Source organism: Natator depressus, chromosome 3 (assembly GCF_965152275.1).
Source record: "Natator depressus isolate rNatDep1 chromosome 3, rNatDep2.hap1, whole genome shotgun sequence".
NCBI classification, from domain to species: domain Eukaryota; kingdom Metazoa; phylum Chordata; order Testudines; family Cheloniidae; genus Natator; species Natator depressus.
Window position 1 is genome coordinate 140,654,394 of NC_134236.1, and position 18,164 is coordinate 140,672,557.

At 39.0% G+C, this 18,164-nt stretch overlaps 1 protein-coding gene across 2 annotated transcripts in view; it reads right to left on the minus strand.

The window, feature by feature from the left end:
- PLD5 (phospholipase D family member 5) overlaps positions 1-18,164 on the minus strand; it is a 267,265-nt gene that overhangs the window by 50,318 nt on the left and 198,783 nt on the right. For both annotated transcript variants that reach the window (XM_074948906.1, XM_074948907.1), the window contains one exon: positions 15,117-15,244. In XM_074948906.1, coding sequence (XP_074805007.1) covers positions 15,117-15,244 — 128 coding nt within the window. The remainder of the gene's footprint in view (positions 1-15,116; positions 15,245-18,164) is intronic.

The window sequence follows — 18,164 nt, forward strand, 5'->3', positions numbered from 1 at the left end:
GCGAGAAACTGTTGAATTGGAATTCATTTGCAAATTGGATACAATTAACTTAGGCTTGAATAGAGACTGGGAGTGGCTAAGTCATTATGCAAGGTAACCTATTTCCCCTTGTTTTTTCCTACCCCCCCCCCCAAGACCTTCTTGTTAAACCCTGGATTTGTGCTGGAAATGGCCCACCTTGATTATCATACACATTGTAAGGAGAGGGGTCACTTTAGATAAGCTATTACCAGCAGGAGAGTGGGTTGGGAGGAGGTATTTTTTCATGCTTTGTGTGTATATAAAAAGATCTTCTACACTTTCCACAGTATGCATCCGATGAAGTGAGCTGTAGCTCACGAAAGCTTATGCTCAAATAAATTGGTTAGTCTCTAAGGTGCCACAAGTACTCCTTTTCTTTTTGCGAATACAGACTAACACGGCTGTTACTCTGAAAACTATTTACATTACACACTATAGGTTAGCATAATTTTGATTACACAAATAAGTAGAAATTTAATATTACATTAAATATTAAGAAGGCATTTTTGCCAAGAATATTTTTAGGAGTGAATGACGTTGTTTACACTCTTGTTACAGTGTGTATGGTAACACCCATTGTTTCATGTTCTCTGTGTATATAAATCTCCCCATTGTATTTTCCACTGCATGCATCCGATGAAGTGAGCTGTAGCTCACGAAAGCTTATGCTCAAATAAATTTGTTAGTCTCTAAGGTGCCACAAGTACTCCTTTTCTTTTTGTGGATATAGACTAACACGGCTGCTACTCTGAAACCTTTGTTTTAGTTATTAGAAGAGATGGTCCAAAACAAAACCATGGATCCTGGTTCAATTTTGATCCAAACAATAATTCAGAGCACCCTAAGCTTTGGGAAAGTTCAGAGAGGGGTCTGGATTCTGAGCAACTAATGACTTCTTATGTGGGTAAAATCAGCAGTTTCTTATTACAAAACAAACAAAAACACCACTCCTCACACCAACACAGTTAGGAAATGTCTACTCTTACAAGTCCTGTCAAATACCTAATCATATCTAGAGAAGCTTAAAAAAAGTGCTTCCAGCCAAATGAGCTGAGAGGTACTAAAAGCAAAACATTGATCCACTGTAACAGAAATGAATAGATAAACACTTTTGTTATTCGAAACACTTCCTCAACTCATTTCATGACAAACGTAAGGTCAAAGCACTTCTTTTCAACATGTTGTTACTACAAGTAAGCCCAACGGAATTACCTAGAATGAACTCCTCTTCATAAATACACTTGAAAACACATCTAATGATATTTTGAGTCTTTCCTGGATGGATTTTTAAGGTGCAGAAAAATCAAACACCTTTTCCAATTTTTCACTTATACTATGGCGATGGGTGTTTGTGATGCATGGCCAGAAAGGGTTAAACATCCTGAAAAATAAATAACCCTCAAAATACATGTGGGGAGATTATGTTTGTGTTTTTGTGTATTTACATATATATGAGTAGGGTCAACAATGTAATCAACAGTCCCTATGTTGTATTCTGTTAATTCAGAGATCAAAAAACACCCTGGCATTTAAATTAATTGTAAACACAGGATATCTCTGTATTCATCTCTCTTTGAAATGTATAGTAGATCATCTGTGAATGGTAAAGGAACAAGCCAATTGCCTTACATTAATTTGTATAGCTAAGTACCAGTGATGGACCTCCTTCAAAGTCGTCCTAATTACCTTTTGTTCCCCAAGGAACTCCAACTTGTTAAAGAGGACATGAAATTGTATAAAAGATCCTTGGATCCTGATTCTGTCATCTCAGATCAGCTTAAGGTTTCATGCAGGGAAAGCCTAAGCCATAAGGACTGAGATCCCAGTTCTAACTGGATCACCCTGAAATATAAACATTGGACTATAACCTATGGACTATTTCTGAAAGAACTCTTTGCATCTACAAAGCTCACCATCTCTGCTATGAATCTGAATCTTCAGAATTGGACTCATGTCTGTATGTATATTGATCTTTTAACCATACTCTCTCTTTTGTTTTTTATAAAGTTTAGTTTAGTTAATAAGAATTGGCTGTAGCATGTATTTGGGTAAGATCTGGAATATTCAATAACCTGGGAGGTAATGTGTCCGAGCCTTTGGGATCGGTAGAACCTTTTCTTTTATATAATATAATAAGATTTTCAGAAATCATCATGTAAGATTTAGGTACCTGGATGGAGGCCTGAGGCTGGATCACTTTAAGGGAGCTGTGTTGTTTCGACTTCTGGGTAACCAGAGTAAGGTAATAAAGAAGCTGTTTTATGCTGTCTTGGTAAATCAAAGTATTGGAATATCCACCAGCTTGTTGGGGATTGTCTGCCCCATTCTTTGCAGTTCACCCTAATTGTGTGACCACAGCTGGCCCCCACTGGGACCCTAGTCACAGTGTTATAAAAATCCCGAGAGAGAGAGAGAGAACAAAAGTTTTCAGAGGTCAATGTCCTAATATGGTTACAAATTCAGTCTATTCTACTGAACACTGAATTACTGCAAATGTGTCCAAGGAAAAGAGACCATTAGAATCAGACAAGCAAAACTATCCAGAATTAAGGTACATATACACTATATATTATAATTTTTCATCAGAAAGAAAAAATAGTAATTTGAAGAGTAATTTCTGAGTTGCCAAATGTAAGCGGATAAATCCTTAGCCTATTTAAGTCAATGGGAGTTTTGCCATTGCTTCGAGTGGGACCATAATTTCACCCGTGGGATTTTAGGGTGGCATTTTCAAAAGCAGTTAGTATTGACCTAACTATGCTCCCACTGAAGTCAACCAGATTGGACTTTTCTCAACCATTTTAGGCAGCAGAAATTTCCACAGATTAATTAATTGTCGTATATAAGGAGTATTCTTCTGAGAATGGTTCTGTTCAGCCAACACATTAATTTTGTCTGCCCTCTAGATATAAATTTTTCTTCACTGTGTGATAAATAAATAATCATTTCCTGAGATGATATTAGCATGCAGGGATCCAGCAATATTTTTTGATTTGGATAAGGGTTCTGACTGCCCTCAGTACATACTGCACAGCATTTGAACCCATTAAGAAAAGTACTGCACAATATCTGTTTTTAAGTTTCTCCAGTGCTTTTAGAACAGCCACATAACAAATAAAATATACAACTCCTTTTTGATTATGTTTCATCCCTAACATTATGGTAACAATATTTGTGCAATTAATTATTTTTATAAACAGTATATATAAAAGTCTAACTGACTGGTTAAGGCAATTGAATAATAGCATTATGGAGCCCCCACAGTTTTAGTCCAAGTCATTAAGTCCCATTTTAGCAGAGCACTTAAGTATGTGTTTAATTTTAAGTGCAAGCTTGTTTAGCCTTATTAGGTCATGTATTTAAGCATGTGCTTAAGTGCTTTGCTGATTAGGAATGGTCTTAAACATATTCTTAACTTTGTGTTTAAGCACACTTAAAGATAATCAGGATCATAAAGCTATTATTATCAGTTGGCTGATTCAGGAATTTTAGTCTAGGTTCATAGCAGAAAACCTTGTTTGCAACCTTGCCAGTAGGGTGGCCATTCATGCATTCCCGGAATACAAGATGTGACCCCACCTGCCAATGTGACCCAACCCCCACTGGCGTGACCCCACACGCACAAGAGAGCACCATTTTACGAGCCCGCCCAACCCTGCCGGTGACTTTGCATGCAAGGTCATGCTGGTGGGGGCAAAGCCATGCATTCTTCAAAAAGGCAATTACAGACCAGTCAGCTTAACTTCAGAAAGATAATGGAGGAAATAATTAAGCAATCAATTTGCAAACACCTAGAAGATGATAAGTAAACGTCAACATGGATTTGTCAAGAACAAATCAAACCAAACTAACAGCTTTCTTTGATAGGGTAACAAGCCTTGTGGATTGGGGGGAAGTGGTAGATGTGGTATATCTTGACTTTAGTAAAGCTTTTGATACTGTCTCACACGATTGTCTCATAAACAAACTAGGGAAATGCAGCCTAGATTGTGCTATTATAAGGTGGGTGCATAACTGGTTGGAAAACCATTCCCAGAGAGTAGTTATCAGTGGTTCATAGTCAAGCTGGAAGGGCATAATGAGTGGGGTCATGCAGGGATCAATTCTAGGTCTGGTTCTGTTCAATATCTTCATCAATGATTTAGATAATGGCATAGAGAGTACACTTTAAAGTTTGCAGATGACACCAAACTGGGAGGAGTTGCAAATGTTTTGGAGGATAGAATTAAAATTCGAAAGAATCTGGACAAACTGGAGAAACAGTCTCAAGTAAATAGGATGAAATTCAATAAGAGCAAATACAAAGTACTCCACTTAGGAAGGAACAATCAGTGCACACAAACAAAATGGGAAATGACTGTCTAGGAAGGATTACTGCAGAAAGGGAACTGGGGGTCATAGTGGTCACAAGCTAAATATGACTCAACAGTGTAACACTGTTGCAAAAAAAAGCAAACATCATTCTGGGATGTATTAGCCAGGAATGTTGTAAGCAAGACACAAGAAGTAATTCTTCTGCTCTACTCTGCACTGATTAGGCCTCAACTGGAGTATTGCATCCAGTTCTGGGTGCCACATTTCAGGAAAGATGTGGACAAATTAGATAAAGTCCAGAGAAGAGCAACAAAAATGATTAAAGATCTAGAAAACATGACCTATGAGGGAAGATTGAAAAAATTGGTTTTGTTTAGTCTGGAGAAGAGAAGACTGACAGAGGACATGATTACAGTTTTCAAATACATAAAAGATTGTTACAAGGAGGAGGAGGGAGATAAATTGTTCTTGTTAATCTCTGAGGATAGGACAAGAAGTAATGAGCTTAAATTGCAGCAAGGGTGGTTTAGGTTGGACATTAAGGAAAAACTTCCTAATTGTCAGTTAACCACTGGAATAAATTGCCTAGCGAGGCTGTGGAATCTCCATCATTGGAGATTTAAGAGCAGGTTAGACAAACACCTATCAGGGATTTCAGCGTTTCTCAAACTGGGGTCCGTGAGGGTACTTTAGGAGGTCTGCGGGCCCCACTGATCAACTCCTCCCACTCCCTCCCAGCATCTCCTGTACGCCTGGGAACAGCTGTTCAGTGGCATGCAGGAAGCGCTGGAAGGGAGGGGGAGGAATGGGGGATGGGGCAGAATCATGGCTGGCCATGCTGATTCAACTCCTTCTCTCCCTCCCAGAGCCTACTGCATGCTGGGGAACAGCTGTTCAGTGGCATGTAGGAGACGCTGGGAGGGAGGAGGAGGAGCGGGGATGGGGTGCACTCGGGGGAGGAGCAGAAAGAGGAGGGGAAGAGGAGGGGCAGAGGTGGAGCAGGGGCAGGAAGGGGTGGAGACTTGGGGGAAGGGGTGGAGTGGGGGTGGGGCCTGGGGCTAAACGGGGGCCTTGGGGGGGGGGTCCGCAAAAATTTTTAAATCAAAATGTGAGTCCTTGGGTTGCTAAAGTTTGAGAACCTTTGTGAAAAGTTTGAGAAAAGATAATACTTAGTCCTGCCACGAGATGACCCCTTAAAGTCTCTTCTAGTTCTACAATTTTATGATTTAGAAACTATATAAGACGAGTGAAGAAACCATCCTGATTGGGATAAAATTGATACCAGTGATCAAGAATTACTTGAATTTAGCATAAGAAGAACTGGATTCAAAGTGTGCAGTAGTACAAGAGTGTTAGATATCAAGAAAGCAAACTTTGGGATGGTAGGGGCTTTGTCTACATTCAATTTTTGTTCCATTGTAACTATATCAGCTTAGAAATGAATTTATCAAGAGGGTTACAGAGATTTACCTATACTAATCCCTAAACCAATATAATTAAATTGGTACAAAAGCTGGGTGTACAATGGTCCTATAAAACCTAAAAAGAAATGTGCAATAGAATGTAGCATTAGAATCTATTAGTGTGAAGAAGCGTGGAAAACTTTGAAAGATACCATAATTAGAGTATAACAGGCTACAATTCCTCTCAAAAAAGAATAGAAGAAACTGTTAAAGCGGTGAAGTTAAAAGAAAGAACATTTAACTGGAAATAGAAAAAGGGGGAGGCAACTGAACAAGAATACATGGTCAGTTAAGGTTTGAAAAGAACAGATAATGGCACAAAGAACTGCAGAATGGGTACTTCTTACCCAAAGAGGATAACAGGAATAAGAAGGGATTTTACAGAAATAGCAGGTGAAAAAAAATACTAGAGAAAAAGTAACAACAGGAGGTCAATAATAAGGCCCTGCTTCAGCAAAGCTCTCGAGAACAAGTTTAAAGTTAAGCACAACCTTAATTGCTTTGCTGAATCAAGGCCTAAAGCAAAGAGGGGGGAAGATAAAATCATTGATGATTCTAACATGGTAATCATTGTGTACTAGTTTTTTAAAAAAATGTTTGACACCAAAAATAAAGAAGAGATTTATTTAAAAATTGATAAAAACTCAGGTAAGGAAATACTATTACAATTTGCAATAACGTACATCAGTGCATCCAGATGACAAACTAAGTTAAGAGAAACATCCTTGGGGATTAAGAGATTTAGCAAATGAATTTATCATAATAATGACACTCATCTTTGAAATGTTGAGAACAGCAAAAACATGGGGGGAAAGAAAAAGCAAACATAGTACCAGTTTTCAAATCAGGAAAGAAGAATGATCCTGGCAATTACTGAATTTACTCCCTAGAAAAGTAATGGAGCAAATGAGAGAAAATATCTATAAGTATCTGGAAAAGAACAGAATCTTTAGCAATAAGTAGAATGGCTTTGTTATGAAGTCCACATTGTGCCCGACAAACACTGATAGCTTATTTTGACAGAATGGTCAAATTAGTAGAATGCAACAGACGTAATGTGTCTCCATTTGAGCAATGCATTTAATAGTTACTTGGTATAGGAACAATCTCAAATGAGCTAAAAACTGCTGCAGGACTACATGCAAGGGATAGTGAGAAACGGCATGTATAGAGATGGGGAAGTGAATGGTGTGATGTCATGATGACTCATGATTGAACTGGATTTACAGAGACAGTCTCATGTATTGCAAGGCTCCTTCACATTGCTCTGGCATTACTCAGAGGCCTTGAAATGGGCATGTGTAAATAAGGCCCTAAAATACAGTGACAGGGAGGTATACAGTAAGGGCCCTTTACATGACAACCAGGGTCACAGTATTAGCCACTCTTAATAATCTTGTAAAAAAGTATAAATAACACATTAATGACATTTGTAAAAGTGAAATATGAGTCCTGACAAGCAGAAATTGGCAAGATTGGGTAGTATTATATATGCCCGAGGCTACATAATACAAAGGGACCTCTGGAGAGGTTAGATAACATGGGCAAAAGTAAAATGAGATTACATTTGGAGAGCACATACATCTGATGAAAAATAATCTATAATACAGATATTCAAATGTGAAAATGTGAGACGCAGTGATGCTGAAAGAGATCTAAGGATCATAGTGAACAGCTATTTAGACTTGAAATCACTGATATGGGAAAATGTTGGCCCTCAGATATTCACACCAAGTTATTAAAGTCACAACTTGCCTTGTGAAACTGGATCTTCAATTGCAAAAAATGTACAATACACTACTGGACTGCAAATATAAATTTATCACCTGATGGGGTTAGGCAATAATTGTTCCTTATAGTCTCTGTATTATTACACAAAGGCTATATTAAAAGAACATTAAGATTACAAAAGACAAGTATTAAAAAATTAGCAAATGTCAGCATTAAGGTTTCCTTTAAAAATAGTATGTAGTCAAGTAATTGACTGTATCAAATACTGTATCATACTACATACGAACAAGGGAGCTGAATTTAGGCAACCCTAATTCTGGCATTTTCTAATCCTGAATGCTTGATTTTGCAACCTTAATAATGTTCTTTTACCATATGTTGTATGTAATTTCCTAGGTTTATAAAAAACAAACTGAAAAAAACAAATTCCATCCTGTTGCTCTATATTGACACTCACACTGGTCATCAGCAGGGTTGTGATCTTTAGATCCACCACACAGTTCTGCACTTGAACTAGCACAGTAACTGACAGCAGCAGTAGGTAGTCACCCTGTATATGGACTAGGACTAGAAAGAGATGGGACACCTTGCCAGTGGGTTTCACAGATATTTGCTGACAGCAGAGAAATGGTGTGACTCAGGAATACTGGGTTCCATTCCAGGCTCCGGAGAGGAGTGTGCTCTGGGGGTCATACTCCTCAATCACCTTCTTCTTCAGCCCTCCAAATTATTCCTGTCCTCATCCAGTCTCTTTCCCACCAAAGGCTCCTCATCACAGTTCCATTCTCCTCATCGAGTCAGTCCCAGTCTCTACTTCACAGGCTTCTCACCCCAAACCTAGTCTCCTTCCCCCTCAAATACTGGCCTCATCCTTACAATTTGTCAGATGGTTATATCCTGGCCAAATTTAGACTGATGTTATTGGAGGTGGCAAAAGACATATCCCTGACACAAAGGCCACCTCCTGCCAAATTTCAAGTACCTCACCAAAGGAAGAGAGTACTAGAGATGTTCAAAGAAAAGGTCACCAGAATTTTTTTTTAACATGGGAAAAACAATTTATTTTCTCCTAATTTCATTCTCAGAAATGGCTGAACCATTTTGTCTGTATTTAAAAAAAAATCAGCTTGGTCTAAGGCAGATACCCAACATGGGAAATGTCAACCAATAAAGTACACATTTGGTAAAGTTATGAGCAACTGAAAACTAGGCCATACAATGGGAAGCTTCAGGGAACTTTAATATATAAATGCACTACCAGCCTCTGCTATAATTTCAGGCAGTTTCTCAGACAAATTTACCACTGCCATGAGTGGCTAGATTTAGGGTAAGTAGCATTTAGTTTTAGGATAAGAGTTAAAAATGAAGATGAAGCTGAGATTCAGACAAGAATCAAAATGTTGGTGGTAAAGACATTAGCCAAATCACTGAACCTTTACATGTTCATCCATAGCTAATTCACATGGCATACAAAGTATGCCTTCCTGATATAATTTTTTTTCTTGCTCTTTAAGCAAATAGATTAATGCCTATAATCTTTGTCAAGGACAGCAAGAGGAGAAAAATGGCAACAAAGCTCAGTAAACTGTGTAGGATTGATTTCTACTTCCTCTTTGAAAACACGGATAACAATTCTCCAGAGTTGATGTTAAAATGAATCTAACACAATGGTTCATTTAAGACGACACCTGATGCTGATTTCCAAGTGTCCATTTGCAGTCAATTTATTATTTCAACTTTAGACTCTGGCTCCCAAGAGACAAATAATGCTAACAAACCCGTTACAAAATGGCATTACAATTCAGCTATAAATTGGACTAGCTCAGCACCCTTAATTGTTAAATGTTATGTGCTGCACTTATCTGCTCCATGTTAAGTACCCTGTACTGACATGCAACATAAGCATATTCCTGTGTCTGGTCTCTTGGTCTGCAGGAAGGCAAGAGATGGGAAGAGTGAAGATTCAGGAATTATTGCCCCAATGTTAATAAAAGGTGGATTTCTGCTCAACAGTGGGAGGCTATGGAATGAAAGGATGGTTGTGTGGCCTCTGGCTAGTAACTCAATCTACAAGATGCATTTATTCACTCAGGCTGCTGTGGAGGGTGCACAAGGTCTGCATAGGGAGAAGGAATTATGAGTTTGGTGCTGCTGTATAAAAATGTATGCGTTCGTAACTTGTGTTGGGGTGCCTACCCCTTTAAATAGGTGTCCCTTTTTATTATTGCAGAATCCAAAGACAAAGTAATTTTTCGGAGTTTCAGTTCCACACCTATAAAATAGGAGTAAACAATATTTTCCCACCTCATGGCGGTGTTATGAGGATAAATTAATAAATATTGGTGAGGTGCTCAGATACTACACCAATTAATTAGGTAGGTAGATAAATAGAAATTCCAACACGGGAATGTATGCATGTGACTTCAAAAGAGTTCTTTTTACTCAGAGACAGAAGTACAATATGTGCAGATACAATCATAGTAAGTTACATTTTTAATGGAATAACTACATTAAGTACTCTAAATAGTCACAACGATTCTTGTATTCATTACCATATTTCACTCTTATTGATTTGTACTATGCACAGGTTTGAGGCAGAATAAGAATTAAGTCCTCTTGGGCCTACTGGATGGTTAAATTAAAAAAAAATCCATATTTTGCAATCCACATCTTGCAAGGAAAATCCATGTTTGCAAGCAGAAGAGTATAGGTCTCAGATCTACCACCCTCTAGATTGATATGACAGCTAATTCTTATCATTAACTGCTGCTTCAACAGAAGCATGATGGTCTTTCAGTGAAAATTTCTCCTCAGAACCTATCCTAAGAGGGCAGCAGAAATAATTTTTTAAAGTCACTGACAGATACAACCCCAAATCCCTCCCAAAACAGAGTTAAATCAGAACTTTACTACCAAATCTGTAGTAAGACACAAGGTGGGTGAGGTAATATCTTTGACTTCTGTTGGTGAAAGAGACAAGCTTTCAAGCTTTATATCCTGGATATTCTCTCTAATATCCTGACACCAACACAGCTACAACAACACTGCAAACAATATTTATATTGGTGGGAAAGAGTCCTGCGGCACCTTATAGACTAGCAAACGTATTGGAGCATAAGCTTTTGTGGGTGAATACCCACTTCTTCAGATGCATGTCTGAAGAAGTGTGTATTCACCCACAAAAGCTTATGCTCCAATACGTCTGTTAGTCTATAAGGTGCCACAGGACTCTTTGCTGCTTTTACAGATCCAGACTAACACGGCTACCCCTCTGATACTTAACGTTTATATTGTAAACCAAGGTTTGAGGGCCAAAGTCCATTCTCATTTGCACTGGTGTTAATGAGAAGTAATTCCACTGAGTTCAGTTGAGTTGATCCAGTTTTATACCTGACGTAACTATGAGCACAATTTACTCCTTAATCCGTAGTGTCCATCAGGCAGAGATAAGGAGAGCAAACCCGACATAAGCCTCCAGAGTGCACACGAAGTAACCTGTATCTGCTCTCTGTGGAAGCACAGTATAGATCTACTGTATCTGTAAATCCACTGCTACACCAGTAAAATCAACTGTTCCACATGCGTGTGTGTTATGCAGCGTATGAGCCTGAACAGGTACAAATTCCAATACGTAAGAAGCTCTGAACAAACATTACATATAACTAAGTAGGATGGTAAGACAGGACAATCCAGTGCAATTTGAACCTTAATATTTTTATTGCTCTTTAGTTTTTATTTGACGTAATGAGATTTGATGCACTCAAATCATTTATCTTGTTCTGGAACATTCAGCTGTATGGGAAAACATCACCGACCTAGAAAGCTACTGACTCAGGTTGGATCTTTAGTTTGGGAGAGAAGGCAATTACTATGCTTGATGGTTCATATGGACCACATGCCCTTAGAAAGCAGACACCTTTCAATTGATCCTTTGATTTGTTGGAAGGGGTGGAAGAGGCTAATTAAATCAGTCACCCTGCATACCTTAAAGTGTTGTAGTGCTGCAGAAACCATATAGATGCTGCTCAAAGGTATGATGAGTTTTCAACTGCAGAAGTCCCACTTAACCCACTCCACATAGTCATGTCTCTGCAGGTCTGTGGGATGTGCCAGTGTGGGAAGGGGGCTGCTTTTGGCAGTCCTCTCCATTCTAACATGAGCAGATTTCCCAGTTAAATCCTATGCAGGAGACAATACTAGCCAATATCAGCATTATCTCACCTACATATCCAGGAGATAAAATGCAGGTGGCAGGGAAAGGGGATCGAGTCCCTGACCGGCACTACCCTGGGATCTATGTAGGGAACCAGGTATCCTAGTCTCATCCCCTGGCTCCTCCACAAATCTCCAGAGCCTTCTCCTTAAGGGAAGCATGCAGAGAAATTAACGTCACAGAGTTTTCAGCTTATTTCTCCACCACCACCACCATGTAGGTTTTCCCTGAAAGGGGAGAATGCAATCCTAAAACAGCAATGTGTCCCTCTAAGAGTAGTCTTTATTAACTATGGTTGGAAGTTTTAAAGGATCCTAAGGGTGTTAGATGACCAAGTCTCACTGAAAGTCAATGGGAGTTAGACATCTGATTCCCTGAGACCCCACAGAAATCCCAGTCTATATTTCTTAACTTTCCTAAATGAGACCAGACAAATATTTTTAATCAAGAGAAAATTTCTGCTGCATGTCTTTGCTCTGTATAAATGCTGGACTTTCTGACAACATCCTATTTAATAGGATGGCAAACTCTCCATATGTCTCTAGAAAGCACATGGTAAGATGAACACTCAGGGAATGAGTTTGAAACACAGACCCACATAAATCTGGCTCCAGCCAGGCCATTTAAAAAAAAAAAAAAAACCAAAAACACAAATATAATCTGAGTTTTCACAGGAACTTGGATTACTTCACTATGATTAGTCTGATCAGACAGGGGATTGTGGTGTCTGTGATGGAAGTCACTGACCATGTCACTTTGACACCTTCAGCTATACTGAGTGACCAATATGCTCCTTTTCTACGTCCATTGTTTTGACTGTTATTCGAGGCTCACATTTGGCAGGTCCCGCATAGTTAAAACAATATAATTTACTATGTAACTATTTTATAGTATAATAGATGCGCTATGAACAGATCTGAATTATTTTGCTTATGACAGAGGAATAACTTGTCCTATTGCTTTATACTACATACAGAAATGATAAACATGAACAGTTGAGAAAAATATTCAGCTTCCTTACCTCATTTAGAATAGCTCAAAAAAGTTACCCTTTCTGACGCAGTTCATATAATCTCTCCAATCAATATTAGTCAAAAAGCTAATCCTTTGTTCATTCCAAAGAAGATTCCGGAAAGATGCCCGTCTCTGTTTGCTCCTGAATTCTTTCCTTGTGTTTTCTTAGAATACACAACAGGTGGGATCCAAAAGGGTAGAGGGCCAGATCCTTGACCCAGACACATCCTTTTTTTCACATTCCACGTCTCACAGGATTTGTCTAGGCTCCCATTTGTTTATGGGCATGCTGGTAGCATGGCCAGCACACTTTACACGTCAGTAATCCCAAGCAGTGTAACAGCCCATAGGAAGCTGTTCCCAGCTGGCATAATTTACAACAGCCCCAAGGCTGGAATTTTCACTGGGTCACCAAAAGATAGATCTACAACCTAGGAATTAAGTCTCTAGCAAGGTTTCTACCACAAACTTGTGATGCACTATAATTTTTTTTTTAAAAAAAGGTTACAAACATTTTTTTATCATGGCAAAAGTATATTTACTCCACGCTTGTTACTCAAGTGGCTGAGTTATTTCTGTTCAAACATTCAACCCCTTAGATCAAAACAAGCCTGGAAAATTTCAGCACGAACTGTCTAGTCAATCTTACGTACCAATATTGTTACACACTATGCCCATAATTAGTAACATATTTCCAAAGCTCTCGTATATTTAGAAAGCAAGTTATTTTATTGTAACTCATCTATGGCCATCTAGGACTTTGTAGTTTAAACCAGTGATTCTCAAACTTTTTTTTTCATGGAACACTTGAGGCTGAGGCTGGGAAGGAGGGCCATTTCTCCCCAGCAGCCGCAGCCCTGGAGTTGGGGAAAGTCACCACTTTCTCTGGCTGCCGCAGCACTGCACATCCCAAATTCCTCCCAGCCCCACTCCTCACCCCACTGCCCCCTCCCATCTACCCTCTATTCCCCCCAAGGGCACCACCTCACCTTACATGTGCGTGTTCTCCAGGGTCCAGGCATCTAATTAGTGTAGCCATGCCTGTGCGGCTCCACTAATTAGGTGGGTGGCCCTTCATTCTCTCATGTGCGGCTGCCCAGGCATGTACGTTAGAGGGAACTATCCACGGACCACCTGAATGGAGCTCACGGATCACTGGTGGTCCACGGACCACAGTTTGAGAACCTCTGGTTTAAACCATGCTGCATATCCTGGTTACCTGTAGCTCCAGGGTGACACTGGGGATAAATTCAGACTACCTAGCTCCAAAAGCATAGTCCCCTATCTCTTGAGCTGAAGGAAAGTCTATATTAGCTTTTAAAAAGTACAAGACCAATGGCACACAGCTGAGCAATTCTCGTTCCACCAATAGAAGGCAAAGGTAACACAATCAATATTGGCATTTTTGCTATTCTTGACACACAGGAATTTGCATGTAAAATTCCCATGAACACAGAAAAAATGTTACTACCTTTTTATGATTTCAACAGACAACTACTAAAAAAAAGGTGCATTAACAGCTGGACTATAAAAACTGTTTACTACAGAAATCTTCAGAAGACAGACTGGCTTTGTAAATAGCATGTTGCTTCTTCAAAACAATTTTGAAAAAGAGTCTCTCTCAAAATTAGGGAATTCACAGCACTGATATACTGATGAAGAGGTGCTTATTTATAAGCTTTGTATTGTTTGGCTCTAACACACATACAAACTCTGGGTTTCATGCTACAACTCCTCTGTGCATGTAACTTCTGCTGAAATCATCAGGAACTCCACACATTGAATTTTTTCAGGATCAGACTCACTATATGGGAAGGAACTTCCCAATTTCAGTCTTACTGTATCTAGTTTGCAGACTTGAACAACGAACAAAATTGGTTCATGCTCGAAATGTTACAGAGGAGCTTCCATTATGGATAAACTCTAAGAGGAAATCCCAGTGGGTGATCTTCCAACTTTTTATGAATGGGCCTGTACCTGCATTCTTTCCTCAGTCAAATTCATCACTGAAATCAGCGGGAGTTTTATCTGAGTAAGGACTGCAGGCTTGATGCAATGTAAATCCAAGATTTCCAGTATGATTTAATTTGCTTGTGGTTTAATGCCTCCTCTTCTAGGAGGAATTGCTACCCTTAAGTGACTGTTAATGGCAGGTTTCACTGTGCAAAGAAGTATGACTTACAGCAAGACAGACACTCTTCCATATAGGCAAAATAGCCACCTATTTATTCTTACCCCAAATAAAGTTATATATTTAAAAATAATAAGCAAGTTACATTTTTCTACTATATTTTTCTTTGGTTTAGATTTACATTAAAAGTATAAAGTATATCTGGTTTTTCATTCATCAATAAAATTACCTGTCCCAATGACCTCCAGTCTAAGCTGGCACTTCCAATGTATACATGCTGTTTATCAACAATCCAGAATGATGATTGAAGGCGACCTTCATTATAAGCTGTCATATTCATATACAACACTTCTGCACCTAGGAGTTCAATAAGGACACAACAATTAATCATTGTCCAAAAGAATGGAAGGTACATGCAACAAGCAACAAAGAGGAAACAGTTAAGGATTCCAGTAACCAAACTATTGGCTGACATCAGTTAGACATATCGTAGCTTTTAAAGCAGTCTGCAAATTTTATTTTAAACAACGTTACTGCCCTATTCTTTTAGACCTGCTCCTGTGCTTATCGATGAGTTCATTGAGCATAGGCTCAACCTACCAAATGTCCCAAATAAACAAGAGCAGGTGGCATCTCAACACATTACTATTGTTTACCTATTTTGTCTCCTGTTATAGATCCATAGAGTTCCGACAGTGCATAATTACCAGTTCCTGCTCCATGCAGCACACAGATGTACTCTACTGGAGACATGACATTGCACATACCCTTAAAGAGTATGTGTGGGCGGGGGTGGGGGGAGGGAAAGAGACTGATCATTGGGCTTCCTTATATCATGTTGCTTTTCCAATACTGTTCTTGCAAAAACAGTTTAAGTTTTAAAGTTTCATGTCTCAAATCATACAGGTTATGAATTATAATATTAACATTTTTAAAGTGCACTACAAAACCCACTCATTAATATTACATCCCCAAGCTAAAAACCCTTGTTATTATTTTTGTTTCTGTACCAACTTAGAAGTATGTGGACCTTTGCAAAATGTGTAAGAGTTAGTGGAAAAAGCTTGTCCCATGTATGAAAAATGCATTTCTAAAGAAGATAAGCCAATAAACCCAATAAGGAACACTTAGAAAAAAGCAACTTAAAAACTTCCAACTGCAATCTGAAAAAAACCTAAAGAATCAATATACTTTTGACAAACGGCCTGCTAAATGTCACCCTAAATTCAGGAAACTGAAGAAGGCTCTTGGGTTTATAGAATCTTTTTACATATTGCCAGTCAAATTTCAGTTTAATCTGCTAATGCCAAATACAGTGAAATATCTCAGTGAAATCATTTGCCCCATTGTTATGTTCTGTGGAGGTTGCAGAGGAAGGCAATCTTCTTCCTCACTTTAACACACAAATACACACACCCAAGCATGGAAGGCCCTGGACACCAAAGAAGCTATGTGTGTGCATGTAGAATGAAAGGCAGGACCCCTGAAACCTGTATAGATATGAAGTAGTTCAGTCTAGATCCACTGGTCAGTCCTCGTATATAGGGATGTGTACCCACACACAGCATGCTACTGCAGCCTGAGGAGTTACAAAGGTTACAGTAGGTGGACACAGAGACTTAGGGCTAGTCTACACTGGCAGCGCTTTAACGTGGCTTGTGTGGTTGCAGCGCAGTGCCGGGAGAGAGCTCTCCCAGCGCTCTAAAAAAACCCCAAAACCCTCCACAAGGGGTGTAGCTCCCAGGGCTGGTGCACAGTCAACGCTAGTGCTCTACAGCACTGAAACTTGCTGTGCTCCGGGGGGGTGTTTTTTCACACCCCAAGCAAGAAAGTTGCAGTGCTTTAAATTGCCAGTGGAGAAAAGCCCTTAGGATGGCAGTAGTGCAGGTTTTCTTAGTAGAGAATGCCTGCCCTAGGCCACGTTCTTGGGTTTTCAGTACTACCCAAAACAATCAAAAGTCATGACTCAGGCCCCCCAAAATCATGATTGTTTTCAAATAGAGAGCAAGATAGCAAGTGCGAAAAATCAGGACTGGAGGGGAGGGGGAAGAGATAATAGGGTCCTATGTAAGACAAAGTCCCTAATGTCAGGGCATCTGGTCATCCTAGTTTCAAATCATGAGATATTTTTAAAATAATAAATATTGAGTTAATTTCATTTAACTTCTGGTTTCTGACCCTTTCACATTTTTAAACTTCTATGCATCAGGGTTAAAAATTTATTTTTTGGAATGACAGTTGTATTTCTCACCTAATTAAATGATTCAAGGAGCTGAGAGATCAAGAAAGACACCAAATATGACAAAACTCGTGATAAAGTCACAAGAGTTGGCCACACTGGGCTTTGAGCAGTTTACGGGATTTGGCTCTCTAACCAGAATTGCATTTTGTGCAACCTGGATGTCATCTGCGAATATTCCAGGCATGTCATCTTTCATTCTCATCTATGCTTGGAAGCAGTTATTTTCCGAGCACTTTATACATCCGAATAAGAGCTACAGCGTGTGCTGACTTTCAGTATGTGCCTTAACAAGTAGAATTAATTCTGTGTATAAATCAGAGGGCAAACAAAAAGCAATAGAGCAGGTGTTAAACTGTTTCTGGCAAAATAAAACAAAACCAATAACTTTCTTATATCTGACAGAGATTCACAATCAATTAGATAAGAGAAACACACCACTGCAAAGTGGTAAAAGTTTAGGAATTATTCATTATAAATAGAGTTCTCATCTAATCAACTTTAACATAAGCAATTTAGAGTGAATCAGATTTTCTTAGCATATATCCAATTTCCCACATTAAGCAGCAGCGTAAATTGCTTGGCACCCACACCAAGTAGGTTATAAATGAAATGCTGTTTGAGCTGGAGGAGGAAACACGGGTCTGAAGCAGCTACTTACTTCTTCACAAATGAATTGTTTTCTCAGATTTGCTTGAAAAAAATATTCAATCTTGAGCAGAAACTTTGCATGCCATGTGTACAACAGGAAATATCTTACCAGCTGTGCTAAACTCTATAAAATATTAGAGCTCTGTAATGATCTGAGCCAAAACCCTGGATCTGAATCCCCCTGAATTTTGGAAGAAGATTGGATGACACGAGCCCATCTCTTTAAAATATCATTTTTAATTGCAACCGCTGACTCATCAATGAATGCAGTGGTATAAGACAGGCTGTGATAATACATCCTATTAAAAAACTGTAACCCACATTTTGCCAAGGAGTCTTTCAACTGAAAACAGCCAACTCATAATCAGAGCAGACAGTATCTCCAAG